Genomic DNA, 17,996 nt, shown 5'->3' with positions numbered 1-17,996 from the left:
GAAAGTGGGGCATTAAAATTAAAACATAAATAAGAAAAAAGAAAAATAAAATTAAAAACGCGGCTGCTTTACACCAAAACAACCGTAGTTCATCTCTGCTAATCAAATTCCAGCTCCCACAGATCGTCAATTTTACGATCCACAACTAAAAAGGGGTTTTTAATACTCCTCAATTTTCGATCAATTACAATTTAATTACCCTCAAAAAACCCAGAAAAATTTATTCTTTTTCTTCCCAATTTAATTCATTTATTTTTAATTTTTTTTTTCTTTCAATAAGGTGTTTTTTCTGGGTTTCAGCTATTGATCTTGATCTAATAAGGTGAAATAACTGATGGGGTTTTGTAGATTTCGATATTCTTCAATGGGTAGAATAGAATTTGTGATTTTATTTTCTGGGATATTGTGAAATAGCTTGGTGAGTAAATTTTGTCAATCGAAACGTTTCGCGTTTCTGAGATGATTTCTTTGGGAAGGAAGGGATTAGAGCAGAGATTTAGCAGTAATAATAATAAGAGAGAGATGGAGGTTGAGACTGAGCTTGAAGAAGGAGAAGCTTGCTCTTACCAAGAGGATGATGATGATACAACCATTGACCCTGATGTTGCCCTTTCTTACTTAGTAAGCTTTAATTGTTATTGGGTTTTGTTTTGATTTTATGGATTAATTTTGTGCAAATTTTGTAATTCAATTATATGGTGTTCTTCTAATTTAAGCTGTTTTTAGATCAGGACTCTTTAGTAAGCATTGAAATTTTGCTTAATATAATCTGTTTGTTTTTATAATTGTATAATTCTTTAGGCATTGTTATTGTATTAGTTAGCTATCATTGATACTTAGATATTCGAGGTCGAGGTGGGAGCGTTTTTGATGGGGTTTTGTTAGTGGGTGAATGGTGTTGAATTTGGTATGTCATGTGGGCAATGAAGTCGGAATTGTTGTTTTGAGAATTAAGATGCTAGTTTCGATCAAATATTAGTGAATGTGAGCTTCGTGAATGTAAAATTTGAAACCAACTTTGTGTAATGAGAATAATTGGTTTCGAAGATATATGATATAAAGTTTGGGATTTTACCTCAGTGCTTGAAGGTTGAGGATTTTTCTTGTTTGATAATTGGGATACTATCCTAAGTTCATGAAATAATAAAACTTGGAACTTCTCAAAGACTATAGCTGATTAATAATAGGTGTGGACCACAGAAGAAACTTTTATCTTCTTGGAGGTTGGAATGAACTATACAACAGTTGTTCTAGGTTATCCGACTACATTTGAGATTTCATGGACTATGGTGGCTGATTAAAATGATCCAAACTTGCTGAAAATTTGTGAAATGTCATCGAATGATAGTCCTTGAATAAATACTTGGCCTTTTTCATGCTGGGGGAGGTAGGGAAGAGAGTGGGGAGGGGTTGAGGTTCCCTTAACTTGTTGATGATTTCATTCTAAGTTTCATAACGGAAATTACTCTATAATCCAAAAAATCTAGATCTGCTTGCCTGCACATTTTATGACCAGCTACTCTTGAGCAGCAAAAGAAAGTGCTAGCTCTACTCATTAACTATATGGATTCATTAATTTGTTATTAACTACCTTGCAATATCTGACAGCTTATTTTGATCAAAGTGTCCGTTGATGATACTTTCATATTAATAAAGTTAAAATATCTTGTATAGTGTGCTCTTGCTTTGTCAAACATTGTCTTTTATCTTGGAGGAACTGCCTCAGTTTAACCGTAGGAATATATGAGAATGCCACCCCGATTTGGAAGGATAATATTAGCATATAAGGCTATATCTTGAATGAATAGTAGACTGTCATAGAAAAGGACCATGAGGAGAGATAACAAGTATTATTTGGTATATCAAGGTTTTACCCTTATATGCTAATACCATATATGCCAATCAATGTAATTTTCCAATTAAATAGCTGGGAAGTGCTCGTTATTTCTCAACTTTCCTGATATCTTAATTGAGGAGGAATTTACTTATTAACTAACCAGCGTCCAACATATAAGATTCTTATTACAAGTCATAGAAGAATGTACTATTTTGCTTTTTTAAGTATTTAATTACTATTGACTAAGTAAACTATTGACTAAGTTGTGATTAAAGAAAGAGGGTCCAGGAACTACTAACTTGCTGAAAGCATACTGTCTATTAAGCTAGTATATTGCAGAACAATATGGCATAGTTTAGCATGTTTGACAAGATTAGTATTCCTAGCATTATCTCGTTGCTGGATAAAGATTGTGAGAGTCACCATATGTTGTTCTGATAGAGTAGAACAGATGACTAGACTTGCTTTTAATTCTTTTTTATATCCGGCTAAGATGGCACTTAAGATCAGAAAATTAATTTTTTTTCTTATAGATGCAGAGACTTTTCTTTGTTAATTCTTTGTTAAACTTTCTAGTGACATCGGTCAGTTTCTCTATCAGGTGGTTAAAAGGAAGTATTTGAGAAAAGTTAATAGTAGTACTATGTTTTTCACCTTTCATGATGGTATGGCATATAATGATGGACCAAGTTTATCTCTATTTTGAATTTAATCCCTCATCTCAGCCACATGTTAAAGTCAATTGCATAAGTGATGGTGAATTTTTCCTTATTAGTGCATGGTAAATGTTTGTTATCTCTATTTTTGTTATGGCCCATGATACCATTTCATGACAAATATAAGCTTTTGACTTAGGATATAGAATGATTGATGGCTAGCCACTACTTCAGATATCTATTTCAAAACCCAAAAACTCCATCCTAATTGATTTTCCACCTCCTGAGTTCGGTGGCTAACAAGATTGCAAGTCACAAGTTTTACAGAGGACAAATGATCTAGGATGAATTGGTACCCATTGTTTCTTTTCCTCCGTACTCCCCTTTTTCATTTTTTTTTTCACGATTTAGATATGTTTTTTCAAAATAGAAATCTGATAATGCACATGCCCACACAGAGATGAAGATAAATCTTTACGGATCTGAAATTTTTTTGTCCTAACTTTGTCAATAACTATATCAGTAATGAAATATGGGTGTATGATGTTTTCAAGGTGAAATATTTTGGCAGTAGAGTAATGACCAAACTGTTGGCTTCTTTTTTCTGATACAAGCCATTTGTGTACCCATTCTTGTTATCAATTTTGACTCGGTTTGTCACTTTGTTTTGGTGCTGTGCACTATATTATTGGTGACTATATTTTAATTGTCTTTTCAAGGATGATAAACTTCAAGATGTACTGGGGCACTTTAAGAAAGATTTTGAAGGGGTGGTTTCGGCCGAGAGTTTGGGTGAGTCAATTATTACTAATCATCTACTCTTTTCTATGATTTGAAAGATTTGGCACATTCATTATCCTTGCCTCATGATATTTCAGGAGCAAAATATGGTATATATGGTTCGTTCTTGCCAACTTATCGCCGGTCACCTGTTGGATCTCAATCTAAAAGTCCACCAAGAGTTCAAAATAATATTACTCCCCAGTCTCCAAATACATTACAAACGGAGGTACTCTTACTATATTATTTTATGACGTGTCTCTTGTTAAATTTATTGGTGGAAACATTATTCATTTGCATAGAAGGCTTTGTCTTTACTTTTAATTTGTTTATAAGTTTTAAAAATGGCTATTTTGGATATTTCTTATTTGTCGGACTTGTCTCTAGGCTGCTCAACATAAATCTCTTGCTCCAGCCAATGTCTTGTATTCAATAAAACAAGGATCTGCTTCTACTGGTTCTGCATTACCCCAAAATGACCTGAGTAGAAAAAATGGGAGGAATAATTCTATTAAGTCATTAGATTTGTGTGCAACTAAATCTGAAGTTCGTGATCAGAAAACGCTGAAAGTTCGAATTAAAGTGGGTTCAGATAATTTGTCAGTGAAGAAAAATGCTGCAATCTATAGTGGTCTTGGCCTTGATGGTTCTCCAACTTCATCACATGATGATAGCCCAATGGAGAATGAAAGGCTGTCTTGTAGACTTTCATTAGATGGTTTCAAGTCTCCAACTCAAATTATTCAAGTGAGTTCACGGTTTTGTTTACTTTTTTTTTATGAAATTTACTTATTCTCTCTTATTCTTATTGATCTCTATTATATTTCTGGGCAGATGATGACATCCTCCCTGCTATTAGGAGGTTGCTTTTTGTCTCCTCTTCCAGATGACCTGATGTGTTTGAGTGGAAGGCCAAAACAAATCCAAGACATTCTTACTGAAACTTCCTCCAAGGTCGAACTGAAAAATTTTGTCACAGGGCACCCAACTTTTCCAATCAAAGATAAGACGACAAGTTCTGTTGAGAACAGCGTGAAGTTGTTGGATAGAAAAGGGTTATCTTTGCAAGATAAGGGAGATGGGAAGGACAGCAATATAGGTTTTGGTTCCCAATTGAAGGAGACAGACATTGATGCTGTTTCTTGTGATGAGCTTGTTTCTAAAGCTTTGAAACTTCCCCTTCTATCTAATGCTCACAGTGAGGTGAGAGGCTCTCCAACAGCTTCTTTGAAGCAAACAGTTTTCAGTGATACATCAGAGAGGGAACCTTTAGAACCAGTTTTTGTCCATGTCAGCTTAAGTGAGAAATCAACTGGGAAGGTATCCTATGCTGCAAATAACTTAAATAGCAAAGCTGCTGAAGTCCGAAACAATATGGGGACCGATTCAGAAAAAGTTGGTGCTGACAAAATTAAAACAGTTGACAGTACTACTAATTTAAGTGTTGGTGCTTCCAATTTAAAAAAGGCTTCAAAGAATGGACTGAAAGATCCTGTAAATCAAGGGACCAACAAATTTACTTCCCGTGATGATGCTATGGCTGTATCTTGTGGGAATGGAAAGTTCTCGTCTGGGGATGAAAAAAGACCAAAGAAAAGTCAAGCTCGTGGATTTGCTACTGGAAAAATAGCCATGGAAATTAATGAAGTTAGTTCTCCAGTGCTGAAAGACATGAAGTATACTGATGCTGAGAAAACTGCTTGTAGAACTGAAGTGCAAAAGGATTCCAAGCTAGGCATGGGTCAATATGTTGACTTCTTTGGAGAGATGAATGATGAAGAAGGTGACGTAATGGACTCCCCAGATGTCCCTTCTGGAGAGATGTTGAAGACCTCTGAGGTGGTTGACAAGAACAGCTTAGTTTATGAGAACAATTCTAAGGAGAGGACAATTTCCTTGGATACACGCAAGGGAACAACTCTTGGGGAGAAACTTAAAGGGCACTCTACCAATCCTCCAGTGCCAGAAAATGGCCGCCCTATATTTGAAACAGCTCCTACTAGCAATGAAGCAAATGTTGATTGGGTTGGCTGTGACAAATGCCAGAAATGGCGAGTTTTCCCACCTGGCTGTAAACCTGACAACCTTCCTGATAAGTGGGACTGCAGTATGATGACCTGGCTGTAAGCTTCTTTTTGATCAAATCTTTGTTTCCTTGCTTTTCATCCAATTCACACTGCTTTCAAACATTTTTTTTGGCTTGTGATGGTTGATGGGTTATCATGCAGGAAAGAGTTTCTGGTGTTAATTTTTCTTACACATTCAAAAACTAGGGTGGCTAATGCGCGCGCCATAGCTAGCCTTGTTTGGGAGCTTTTTCAGTTGTTGGTTAGATTAATGAGGAAAAATATGTAAACAAATGTTTTAGGGGTATAATTGTCCGCACACTATTCTAAATAGTGTTTTTTTTTTTTTTTTTTTTTTTTTTTTTTTTTTTTTTTTAAAAAAAAACAATTAACATTAATGAAGGGGAAAAAAAAAGGAAAAGAAAAAAAGAAAGGGGGCAATTAACTTTAATGAAGGTAAAATAACAAGTTGTACATATTAATTGGGGTAAACATGTAAATGCATATTAAGGGTAAAATTGGCAGCACACTATTCGTAAGATTAATCTCATACTTTTTACAAGGTAGGGATTATGTTGAGTTCTTATACACTTTTGATTTTATCTCTAGGCCTGATATGAACCGTTGCAGCGCTAGTGAGGAGGAAACCAACAATTTCCATGTCCCTCCTCCTGGAATGACTTCAGCTGATATTATGAACTCTGGGAGAATAACCAGTAAAGTAAGAAAACCATCAAAGTCATCTTTCCAAAATTCTCCAAAAAAGCCTCCAAGCTCTGTAAAGAAGCAACTGTCAGCAAAAGAGCCATACCACTTGAACAGACTAGATCCTGAGCAACAAGCTAAGTCTGGTGACATATATCCAGATACTGGTCAACATAAAAAAATAGAGAAGCACAGAATGGATTGTTACTCTGATGGAGGTATTAAATGTCAAGTATCCTTGTGTAATTGTTCTGATCTAAGCACTCTTATTTGTTATGGAGAATTGATTTTCTTGGTGTTCCCACAGGTCATGCTAAGAACCCAAAAATAAAAAGCAAAAGGGAATCCGATCAAGATTTTTCTAGAACTCCTAAGAAAAGTAAAACACGTAGCATGCAAACTGGGGATAATGATCGGGTAGCTGCTCATGATCAAGGTTTTGAGACTTTGGGTATTAGCTCAGGCTATGGGCTGGGAGCTGGTATATCTGGAAAGGATCAGGCATCTGACTCAGAATTCTTTGCTTCTCAGAACTCTAAGGATGACATCGATAGCATCCGTCCAGATTATTTTGGGAAATCAAAATTGCAAGTTGAGGACCTCCCAGTTGTTGGTTCCGTGCATGTCAGCAAGTCTGGTAGTGGAAATAAGAAGAGAAAGAGTGATAATTTCAAGGATCCTCCAAATTCTATTCTATCTTCTGGAAAATTGAGGGATGATAATGAAAAATCTAGCAGGAAGAGGCATAGGATTTCCAAGTCAGAGGGAAAAGATTCCAGTGCAAGTAAAAGAAATGGTAAAGCAGACAAGAAGACTAAAAATGTTTCACAACACAGATTGGTTAGTAATGAATCTGTGCAAAAGGATTCGTTAGGTGCAAATCCTGTTGTGGCAGCTACATCAAGCTCTTCAAAAATTTCTGGATCTCTTAAAGTCAAATCAAAGTTCCAGGAAATAAAAGGTTCACCTGTTGAATCAGTTTCTTCTTCTCCCTTGAGAATTCCAAATCCAGATAATTTCATTTCTGGGTACAAAGTAACAGTAGGGAATGATGACGTCCAAGAGGCCACCAAACTGGCAACAAACAGTCCTGCAAGGTGCTCTGCTGTTGATTATGATGGCAACGATGATCAATCTGGAGCTATACTGAACGATAAAATTGCAACAGGCACACTTCATGGCTCTTCAAATTTTATTGGCTTGCAAGACAAAATTACAGGAGATTCACAGCTGACTAATGGTGACAGCCGCATTGAAAACTTGAACCTAGATAATGGGTTCCCCTCAGAGACACAAGCTTCACATAGATGTGTGAATGAAACAGCAGCTAGAGGTGAACTCCGTCTTGGTGCCAATATTTCTAACTCAGGAAAATCTTATAAGGATTCTCCTTCACTCTCCAATGATAAGAATCAAACTTTGAAATCTAATTCTGGGAAGAGCAAAGTTAAGATGTCCGACTCATATGAGAACTCACTGAATCATACAATAGCTCATGAAGAGAGAGAACGGGATAGGAAAGTAAAAGTTGATGAAAAATGTGGGTCAAATGCTGATAAGAAGGTTGATGTGGATAAATCTGAGGACTTGGTACCAATATCTGCAAAAGAGAAGTCCAGGCATATACCGCGTTCTGATGTTGAGAAAAAGGAGATGTTAGATAATCTGCAACCTAAGCAAGGTATTAAGGCCAGTACTTCAGCCAGTGATGCTCGTCCCGATGCTCTTCCTAGGGAGCCCAGACTGAATAAAAAAGCTGATAGTCAGAATGGAACTCATATTTTGTCAAAGCAAACAATATCTAATGGCCACAGGATCAAGAATCAGGATGCTCCAAGTCCTCTTGGAAGGGATTCTTCTAGTCAAGCTGCAAGCAGTGCTATTAAAGAAGCCACAAACCTCAAACACTTGGCTGATCGACTGAAGGTGATAATAGTCTTTGTTCTCTCCTCTGAAAAGAAATCAGAAAATGAAAGAAATGCCTAAGTATCCTTTATTTCTAAATTTGTGTTATTTGCTGATTGTTGCAGAGCTCAAGTCCAACAGAAAGTATAGCAATGTACTTTGAAGCAGCACTGAAGTTTCTTCATGGAGCCTCCCTTCTAGAATCTGGAAAAACTGAGAACATTAAACATGCAGATATTGCTCAATCTAAGCAAATCTATAGTAGTACCGCAAAGCTTTGCCAGTAAGTAAACAAGTCAAGCACATATTCACTATTAATATTGTCTGTATCATATAATGACTGGATGCACAGCACTGAAATTGCTAAGAGTAATTCTTTCCAGCATTCTAATACTGGGTGGCATATTGTTTCAACTAAAAAGGCAGATACTTTGACAAATTAGTTGTGCTTCATGCATCCTTTGATATCTCTCTGTGGCTATCTAATGTCTGCAATTTCAGAGAACTTGAACTTGCACGTGCGCGCGCACACACACAACACATTATATCAACTTTGCTGTAAATTATTTCCTCTAGTAATATATACATGTTGATCTATTATCACACACACACGTGCTGCTTAAATTATTAACCTGAGTCACTGCAGTGATTGTTTCCATATTTTATTTCAACAATTTGCTATAACCTCTAGTAATATGTAGTCATATGCATCTTGATTTATTACGTTCGCTAACTAAAGTTTCTCCTCCCCAAATGGAATATAGGTTTTGTGCCCATGAATTTGAGAAGATGAAAGACATGGCTACTGCTGCACTGGCATACAAATGTGTGGAAGTGGCATATATGAGGGTAATTTATTCTTCACATAATTCTGCAAGCAGAGATAGGCATGAGTTGCAGGCTGCTCTGCAGATGGTTCCTCCAGGTAATGGAATATGCTTGTACTTATGACCTTGTTTTCCTTTTTCTTTTGTGCTATTCTTTTTATCCGCTTTCGATATTCTGGGACTTTCAATTAGTTATTTATTTTCATCTTCCTAACAAAATACATAGCAGACCAATTTTATGTTTTTATGCTTCACTGCACCAGCGGTGTTTCTGCCAATAGGCCCTATTTTTGACATGTGTTTGGGGTTGAGGGCAGTAGGGCTGGTGGTCAAACCCCTTACATCAACCTGAATTATATTGTTGCTTCTTTCTAGTAGCTGTTTATCATTTTCATAATACTGACCCCTGTCCAATTTTTGTCTTTGATCAGCTGCTGCTACTGATGTTTAGCAAAGTAGAAGCCACTAATTTTGAATTTGTATGTGTAGGAGAGTCGCCTTCTTCATCTGCCTCTGATATTGACAACTTAAACAACAATGCTAATGGGGACAAGGCTGCTCAGGCCAGAAGTGGTGGTTCACCTCAACTTGCAGCAAACCTCGTCATTGCAGCCAAGAACCGTCCAAACTTTTCTAGGCTTCTTAGTTTTGTAAGTTCCCCTGTTTCTTGTCTGAAATAATGGTGTATCTACTTATGCTACTGCAACCTGATGTTACTTGCCTTGAAACTGAGAAATAATTATTCTGTTTATGTTTATATCAGCCTGAATAACTAATATTTGGGAAAATAATTCTAAATATTCCAATTTTAATCTTTTATCTTTTGTGAATCCCAACTTTGAATGAATTCAGATTAATCCTAACCTAAGAGGGGGAGGGGAGGGGGGTGGGGGTGGGGGTTGGGTTTCCCAAACGATTCCTCTCTAACGGATTATGAACTATTGCAGTATTTCTAGTTCCAAATCAATGGCATTTAGGCTAAGTTTAGTTTGCCTTATTTTTGCTCATCTGAACTTATTTCTTCTGATGTGATGTGATTTGATCTAATTGTCTAATTTGACTAAACTTTGACCTTTTATTGTACGTTAATTCATAAGGAAAAATATAGTAAACGAGGTCTTATTAGATTTGTATAAATGTATATTTTCTAAATTTGTAATTTTCATAATCGCTTTCATTATGGAATTAAAAATATCAAGTGACAAAACTTTGCGCATAAAACAATATAGTGTGATCTTAACTTTTACTTTCTGATCTCTAACCAGTCATATTTCATATTTCGTAAAATGTGGGCTTAATTTAGTTTGGAGAGTTGGGGAAAGTATGGGTGGTGGTGGAGATGAGGTGGTGGTTTACATTTTTTGAGTTGATGGGGAATAGGGGGAAAGTGAATGTGTATGAAAGAGATAGTGGGGAGGGGCCAACTAAGGGTATGAAGGAAGAGAGAAAACACGCAAGGACTTTTTTGGACAATAAACATTGCAAATTAACCTTGGATCATGCTAATGGTTATCCCCTTGAAAGTTGAACTTATATTGCGTCAACTCAAAGTTGAGATTATATTTAACATGCCGCTCAAAGTCAGATATGCTTATTTCTCTTTGTATGTTACATGAATCTTAAAGCATGTTGGACTGTTAAGTCTTGACATTGCATAGTTATGTTTCAATTGATTATTCTCTTTGGTGAATGTAGAAGCTCCTGCAACCAAACCGTCAAGTAACCATATTCTTTAGCTGACTCTTGTCTCTTGCTAGCTAGTTATTCAGAAAACGTCCCCTAAGTCAAAGTGAGGATCCAAAACCTTGCATTCACAATTTCTTGTAGGTAATAATAAATGGCGATGACTTTGAGGAAGTGTCATGCTAAAAGTCCATAATTATGCAATTATACCTCTAGATGCATTTATCTCTATAAATTTCCATCACCACACTGCTCATTAGTCATACCAACAATCATTATCACTTACCAATGGGGACTTTGTATAATTTTACTAGCAAGTGGCATACTAAAAGTCCATAATTATGCAATTATACCTCTAGAAGTATATTTTTTTTTTTTTTTTTATATATATATAAATTTTCATCACCACACCACTCACTAGTCATAACCGACAATTGTTATCACTTACCAATGGCTTAGCTGGTCCCACTAGCTTGTGAAATCATTTTTTATTACCTAAGATGTCCCTTGCCCTCAGACCGCTGAAACCAAGATTAGAGGTTTGACTGAAATCAACATCTATAATGAGCTCAATCAGTAACAAGCTATTCCATAAAATATTCGTATATACCCCTGAAGTGCCGTGGCTTAGAGAAGGTACTTTATCTTCATATAAATTTCTCTAAAGTTAAGATTGATGTTATGCCCTGATAAGGTTTATCTTTTGCAGGCTCAGGATGTAAATTCTGCAATGGAAGCTTCAAGAAAATCACGCACTGCTTTTGCAGCTGCTAATGTTAGCACGGGTCAGGCAAATTTAAAAGAGGGAGGAATCACTTCCATTAAGAGAGCTCTGGATTTCAACTTCTATGATGTTGACGGGCTGCTGCGTTTGGTACGGCTTGCTAAGGAAACAATCAGCCGTTAAGCAGTTATTTTTGGCAGTTCATGTTGTCCAGAGGAAGCTTGTCTTTTGTGGAACTGTCTTGTGGAGGTAAAAGTGGACGGGTTTCATTTTTTGCTTGCATGTGGTGATATGGACCAGAAATCATTTCATGTCTTCAGCTGGTTCCTTACATGGACAAGAGACTCATTGCAAGCTGTTGACAATAGTATCAAGGCTATCAATTATCTTATGTTTCTTGGGGTAGCAGTTTATGAGAATTCTTTTTGCCGCTAATTATTATTGAAAGGGATGGCAATTACCATTCTTGGATTTCCATCCTGTTATGGCAAGAGAATTCCTATCCCGTTCATATTATTTTAATTCATGTATGATTGTGTACATAAAAGAGATTAGAACATGAGAAATGTAGCTCATATGGAGTAACAGTCACTGGAGCTTGCTGGGAACCCTGAAACCACATCACTCTTGTTTCTAGACAATCCCAGAAGATTGAGGAAAAACTACAATTTGAGGTAACTACTTTTTCCAAGGCATATCATGATGGTTTTGTGAAGATTGTAATTTGATTGTTTCTGTTTCATTTATGGCAGTGCTGACATTTTCTAAATGAGAGGATACAAGTGGTATGAAGCACCGAATACATGTACATAAGGTAATAAATGAAAGTCTTTATAACATTTGTAGTATCACATCTCATTAATGTTTATATACTTGAAGGCATGTCTTTATATTATATATGATGTTCTGAACTAAGTCTGGTATCCCATTGCTTGTATTAGGCTATATTACTCATTTTTTTTTCTCTATCAGCAAACAGGCAGCAAAATCTTCCGTATATTTTTAGGAAGATACACTGCAGAGTTTGCACAGCACACTCCTAAACTGGGATCACTAACGATGGGATCAGCTCTGACAGGTAAATTTAAATTGCCTACTAGATCTCCAGCTCTTTGATTAACTGGATGCCTTTTGTTAATTAATATGAAGAAATAAGTTAGTTCTGAATTTGTACTGTGTATATTTTCATTGTTGACTGCATAGCATTAATTTTAGTTTAGTATTGATCTACCTTATTGATGTCACACATAAACATTATTGTACATTGAAAAGGTTGGACTTAAAAGACTCAAACTGAATTGGTGCAACATCATATTGTCGTCGTTTCTAGATGAATTGTCATCTTTAAAACCTATCCTTTTGTGAATTTGTTAGTTTTGATTCTTTTAATCTTCCCGCTATGTTTCTTTGCTGAATCTTTTCAGACGAGTAACATTGATTATTGGCATCATTGTTTGTAATATCTTCTGCTTGATTCGAATATATTCATCCACAACACTTTTCCTTTTGCTTTATGCACTAGATTGATGAGATTTTTATTTTGATTTTCAGGAGTGTGCTGCAGGTTTTAATTAACTTTGATAACTGTAAATACAAGAAACATGAATACCACTACCTATTTTAAGGTTTTCCCCCCTCTAAATTCGTTTATTTTTTTCCGGAAACAATGTATAAGCAATTTTTTTTTTTTTTTTTTTTTTTGACGAAAACAAGTAACTTATTGTCTTACTACAACCTATGTATTCTGTTTATCTCTTAAATACACCCCAAACGGCATGTATATCATTATATGATACACTAGTACAATCCTGATCTTAAAGGGCATTGCCCGGTTACCTGAGTCAGGTTGTTTTGTGAAAGGTTCTGACTTGATAAAGCCCTCTTCTTACCTTTTAAGAAAGGGACAATATCTTTCATAGCACCAAACAATAAACTTTGGTGCTTTTAGTGAATATATATGTTTGAGCATAGATATCGGCCTCTTAAATAAATAATTTCCACCGGTCATCCCTAGTTTTTTCTCTTACAAATTACTTCTTTTATGAGCTACACAGTTTCCACTTCTTTTCACAAAAGAGAACGTACAAGATTGGCAGCCTTTGACAATCTGTAGAATGTCATGAACAATCGAACCAAATTCAGTAGGGGGAGCGTTTCCTTTCGAGACATGGCTATGAAGCTCCACATATACTCCGCGGAACCTTGACTCTAGAGCGATACTAAGTGCGTGTCTCATAGCTAGAGCTTCAGCAATATCAACCCCAAACTGACCATCTACTCACAAGCAAGTAGCAGCAACCACATCTCCCACTGCATCACGCATAACCCCTCCTAATCCCACATAGCTCGAGTTGGGAATGGAAGCGTTAGAATTAATTTTAATCACCCCCTACACTTGTGCACTCCACCTGCCTTCCTGACTTGTATGACCAGCAGCCACTGCCTGAGGATCTTGAGCACTTTCGAAGTCACTAACCAAGCGAACAGCCTTGCGTATAACCTCACTAACATCCTTCTTCCAGCCATCAAAGATTCGTGTGTTCCTTTGAAGCCAAATTCCCCATAATAAACTCCAAAAGACATCCCACCACATCGGGTCCTTATGACTCTTACGCACTGAAACACACCAGCCGCCAAATGTATCCCCATCAAACTTTTCTACCTCCAAGCGCAGCGGGGACAAATACCACAGAAGTTTGGCCTCTTTACAAGACACCAGCATATGTAACACACTCTTAATCTCTTCCCTACACACAGGACAAATCGGGTCAACAGACATACCTCTTGTCACCAGTGTCTGACGAGCACCAACCGCCCCTTTAGTAGCACGCCACGCAAAATGCTTGATCTTGGGGGGGTAGCTCAGCATTCCACATTATATCCAGCCAAAATTACAGCTTGAAACAGAAGTGGAAGGCTTATTATTTTTCTGTTCCAATGTGATAATGTTGTACGCACTTCTCACTGAGTATTGCCCGTCTTTTGTATAATGCCACATCCAAGAATCGGTCCTGTCATTAAGGGGAATTTGAAGGTACGTTGCAATTCTCCTTCACCTCAACAGTATTAAAATTATCATGGAGCATATGAGAATTCCATGAACTATTTACCTATAGATCACGAACATAATAAGGTGCATCATCACTCAAAGACTGGCCTAAAAGTACCTTAAATGCGGGAAGGTTTGGAACCCGAGGATCATGCCAAATACGGATTGAGGCTCCATTACCAACTGATTTTCTAACACCTTTCTCAAGCAAGTCCCATGCTCCCAAGATCGATCTCCAATGTAGCTTGAATTTGGAGTCACCTTGTAACACCCCTGATTTAATAACTAATAATAAACAAGAATTGAAGGAAAAATAAACAACCTTTGAATAAAATTGCGGAAGCCATACCCCTAAATCGGAGGTATTACCGCCACACTCGACAACCTGTCAAGTGTTAAGGCATACAAATTCCAACAATACAACCCAATAAATCCAAGTGAGCTATTTATACAACTTTACAAACTCATTATAGCATACTAATAGAAACACTTGAGCTCCTTTAACTACGATCACTTGCTTAAATTAACCTACTTAGAAAATCTTGACTGCTCACCATTAAGGACAAATTCCAAAATGGATCGTCGCAAGGCTACCATAAGAAAAAGACATGGTCGCAAACACAAATAGCACAATAAAATAACACACACGCGTCGGCAAAAAGCTAAGTAATCATCACATATCAGAATACAAAGAATAATAGAATAGTTAACATTACTAGCTCAGTGAAACAATGTATTTCAAAACTACATTACACACTGTACTCTGGAAATAACCTTTGTCAAATCAACCTCAATTAATAATACTAACCTTCACTCAATTAACTCATAACCAATAAGTGTGCCATGCTCTGTGTTCTATACTTAGCCTTGGACATGAGTTATTCGAATAAATAAACCAATAAGTATAAAAACTTGAATACTCTCAATAACCAGAAAACACCTTGAACCAGACCACATACGAGCCAAATTTCACTGTAGGGGACCATAGAAAAATATAAATAAAGATCATACCTCATTTTTAACTCATGATTATCATCCTCTTACCAACATGCCAAGGAATAAGGTATATAACGCCGAGCCTCAAACCAAGAATAAATATAATAATTCTCAACCCTTTTGATGTCATACTTGATCAAATAATCATTCACATATTCATAAACAATATCTTAATAATGGCACATGTTCCCAAATAATATGACATGACGTACTCAATTCATAAATTAACTCAACTCGTAAAGAGCAATAATACTAATTCCCAAATATAATTAACTCACAACCCAAAAACAATACTCTGCATTAGCAACCCTAAAACCTCGATAAAACGATGCTCCTTATAGCAACAACATTAAAAACCCTAGAAAAATAACAAAATCAATCAATATCACAAAAATAACACGACAACTACAATCATATTATAACACTCACTAATCATGTATATATATAAATCATGATCATATATAATTCACAAATTATAAAATTTACATATAACAATACGAAGACAATTAATAATAACAATTAATAATCAAACAAATCCAAAAATTAAGGTCGTGTGATTACCTTTCGATAGTAATTAGGCAAGAATTAAGCAAGATAATCCACCTTCACCTTTAGCAAACAATTCACGTACATGACTTGTAAGTTTAGAGAAAGTAATTGGTTGATCATAATGTTATCATGGAGATTATAAAGATTAATTGCACATATGGGGTTGCTACAATAAACCCATGGATAAAATGTAAAGAGAAAGGAGTTTCAATATGAAAACGGCTGCACAAAATTATTTAGGTATAAAAAACTTAATAGGGTTAAAATAATTTATATATGCTTAAAAAAAATATAATTCTATTTAAATTAAAATAGGGTTTTAGATTTTTATCAAATAATAGAATATAATACAAAAAAATACTATACTCAACTCCCTCGAAAGAAAGGGTTTTCTCTCTAGAAAGTAAGGTTTGGCTACCGTTTCGACGGCTTCATTGTTCTTCTCTTTACTTGTATTCCGCCATGGCTGATGATATTCTGGATCGCAACGCGAACTTGAAACTTGATGATGAAGATGGAGGAGTGGTGGACCTTGGGACGGTAAACTCGATGCCTTTAAAGGATAAATTCCATCTTCTCTTGATTGGTAGACTGGTGACTGATCGGCCATATAATATTGATGCCTTTAAGTCCACAATGACAAAAGTATGGTGTTTACATAATAAATGGGGTTTATAAGCTTATTACTAAGGTTTTGGAAAATCGTCTGAAATTATTTCTCTCTGATATTACTTCTCTGAATCAAATTGCTTTTACTCCGGTGAGATTAAATACAGATAATATTTTGGTGGCTTTTGAAGTGTTTCATCATATGAAGAACTCGACAAGTACTGGTGGTTCATTAGCGTTAAAATTAGACATGGCCACAGTTTATGATAGGGTTGAGTGGGGCTTCCTAAGAGCAGTTATGTTAAAGCTGGGGTTAGCAGAGAGCTGGGTGGATCGTGTGATGCATTGTATTTCTTCAATTTCCTACTCTGTTCTTATAAATGGGGCACCTTCAGGGGAGTTTACTCCATCAAGGGGTTTACGTCAAGGTGATCCTCTATCCCCTTATTTGTTTATTTTTTGTGCTGAGGCTTTGTCTGGGTTGTTGAATAACGCTGTTGAAAATGGTAGTCTGCATGGTGTTAATGTTACACCGTCTCCTCCGAAAATCTCACATTTACTTTCTGCGGATGATAGTATTATTTTTTCAAAGGCAAATGTGGGAGAGGTTAATAAGATCCGGGAGATCCTTCACTGTTATGAGATGGCGTCGGGACATATGGTGAATTTGAGTAAAACGATGGTGTCCTTTAGTAAGATGGTTTCGGAGGCAAAGAGGAGTAAGTTAGCAGATTTATTGGGAGTGTAGAGAGTGGATAATCATGATAAATACTTGGGGCTTCCTAATGTTCTAGGGAGGTCTAAGAGGGTTCTTATGAAGGGCATTCGTGAGAAATTATGGAAAAGGCTACAAGGGTGGAAGAGTGGAATATTATCTAAGGCGGGTCGGGAGGTCCTGATTAAGGCGGTTGCCCAATTTATCCTAACCTATGCGATGAGTGTGTTCAAATTTCCTTCTTCTTTTTGTGATGAATCGCGGTAGTTGGTTTCTAAATTTTTGGTGGGGGCAAAAGAAAGGTGAAAGAAAAATTCACTAGGTTGCTTAGCGGAAGTTATGTGAGCCTAAAGCAGCTGGCGGTTTGGGGTTTAGGGACTTTAAGAGTTTCAATGCAGCTTTGCTGAGGAAGCAGGCTTGGAGGTTATTACAACATCCAAATAGCTTAATAGCTCGGGTTTTGAAAGCTTAATACTATAAGGGAGGAGATTATTTGAGCTCTGAGCTTGGGATTAATCCAAGTTATACTTGGAGAGGGATTTGGGGTGCGAAGTAGGTTGTTAACAGGGGAATGCAGTGGCGTGTAGGTGATGGGATTAATATTCAAATTTGGGATGGCCCTTCGATCTCGAAGACTCAAACAAGGAAAATTATATCTCCATGTGATGATGCGAGGAGGGGGGTGAAGGTTTGTGATATTATTAATCTGTCCACAGCCTCTTGGAACATTCCTCTCATTAAGGAATTGTTCTTGCCATTTGAATGTGACAGAGATTTAAGCATCCCTTTGAGCTTTTGATTGTCTGAAGATTCTTTGTGTTGGGATTTGGAGAAAAATGGTGAGTATTCTATACGTTCAGCATACTGAGCTATATGGGGGGAGTCTTTGGATGAG

General features: G+C 36.5%; 1 protein-coding gene across 2 annotated transcripts; it reads left to right on the top strand.

Annotated features, from left to right (window-relative positions):
* Positions 1-39: 39 nt before the first annotated feature.
* Positions 40-13,145, top strand: LOC145570428 (cysteine-tryptophan domain-containing zinc finger protein 3-like). 2 transcript variants are annotated; one of them, XM_081629501.1, is made up of 14 exons: positions 40-621; positions 3,213-3,285; positions 3,372-3,502; positions 3,661-4,020; positions 4,108-5,396; positions 5,949-6,262; positions 6,352-7,970; positions 8,075-8,232; positions 8,714-8,874; positions 9,266-9,426; positions 11,169-11,857; positions 11,936-11,997; positions 12,163-12,261; positions 12,735-13,145. In XM_081629501.1, exons 1-11 carry the CDS (start codon positions 460-462, stop codon positions 11,364-11,366), a joined length of 4,626 nt encoding a protein of 1,541 aa, XP_081485627.1. In that variant the 5' UTR covers positions 40-459; the 3' UTR covers positions 11,367-11,857; positions 11,936-11,997; positions 12,163-12,261; positions 12,735-13,145. The 2 variants fall into 2 exon arrangements, with proteins under 2 accessions (XP_081485627.1, XP_081485626.1); XM_081629500.1 differs by having other exon boundaries at positions 12,156-12,261; positions 12,735-13,144.
* The last annotated feature ends 4,851 nt before the right edge of the window (positions 13,146-17,996 follow it).

The sequence above is a fragment of the Chenopodium album genome, chromosome 12 (assembly GCF_948465745.1).
Source record: "Chenopodium album chromosome 12, dcCheAlbu1.1, whole genome shotgun sequence".
NCBI lineage: Eukaryota > Viridiplantae > Streptophyta > Magnoliopsida > Caryophyllales > Amaranthaceae > Chenopodium > Chenopodium album.
Note: the sequence above shows the minus strand (reverse complement) of the source record. Positions and strands in the feature narration are given on the sequence as shown.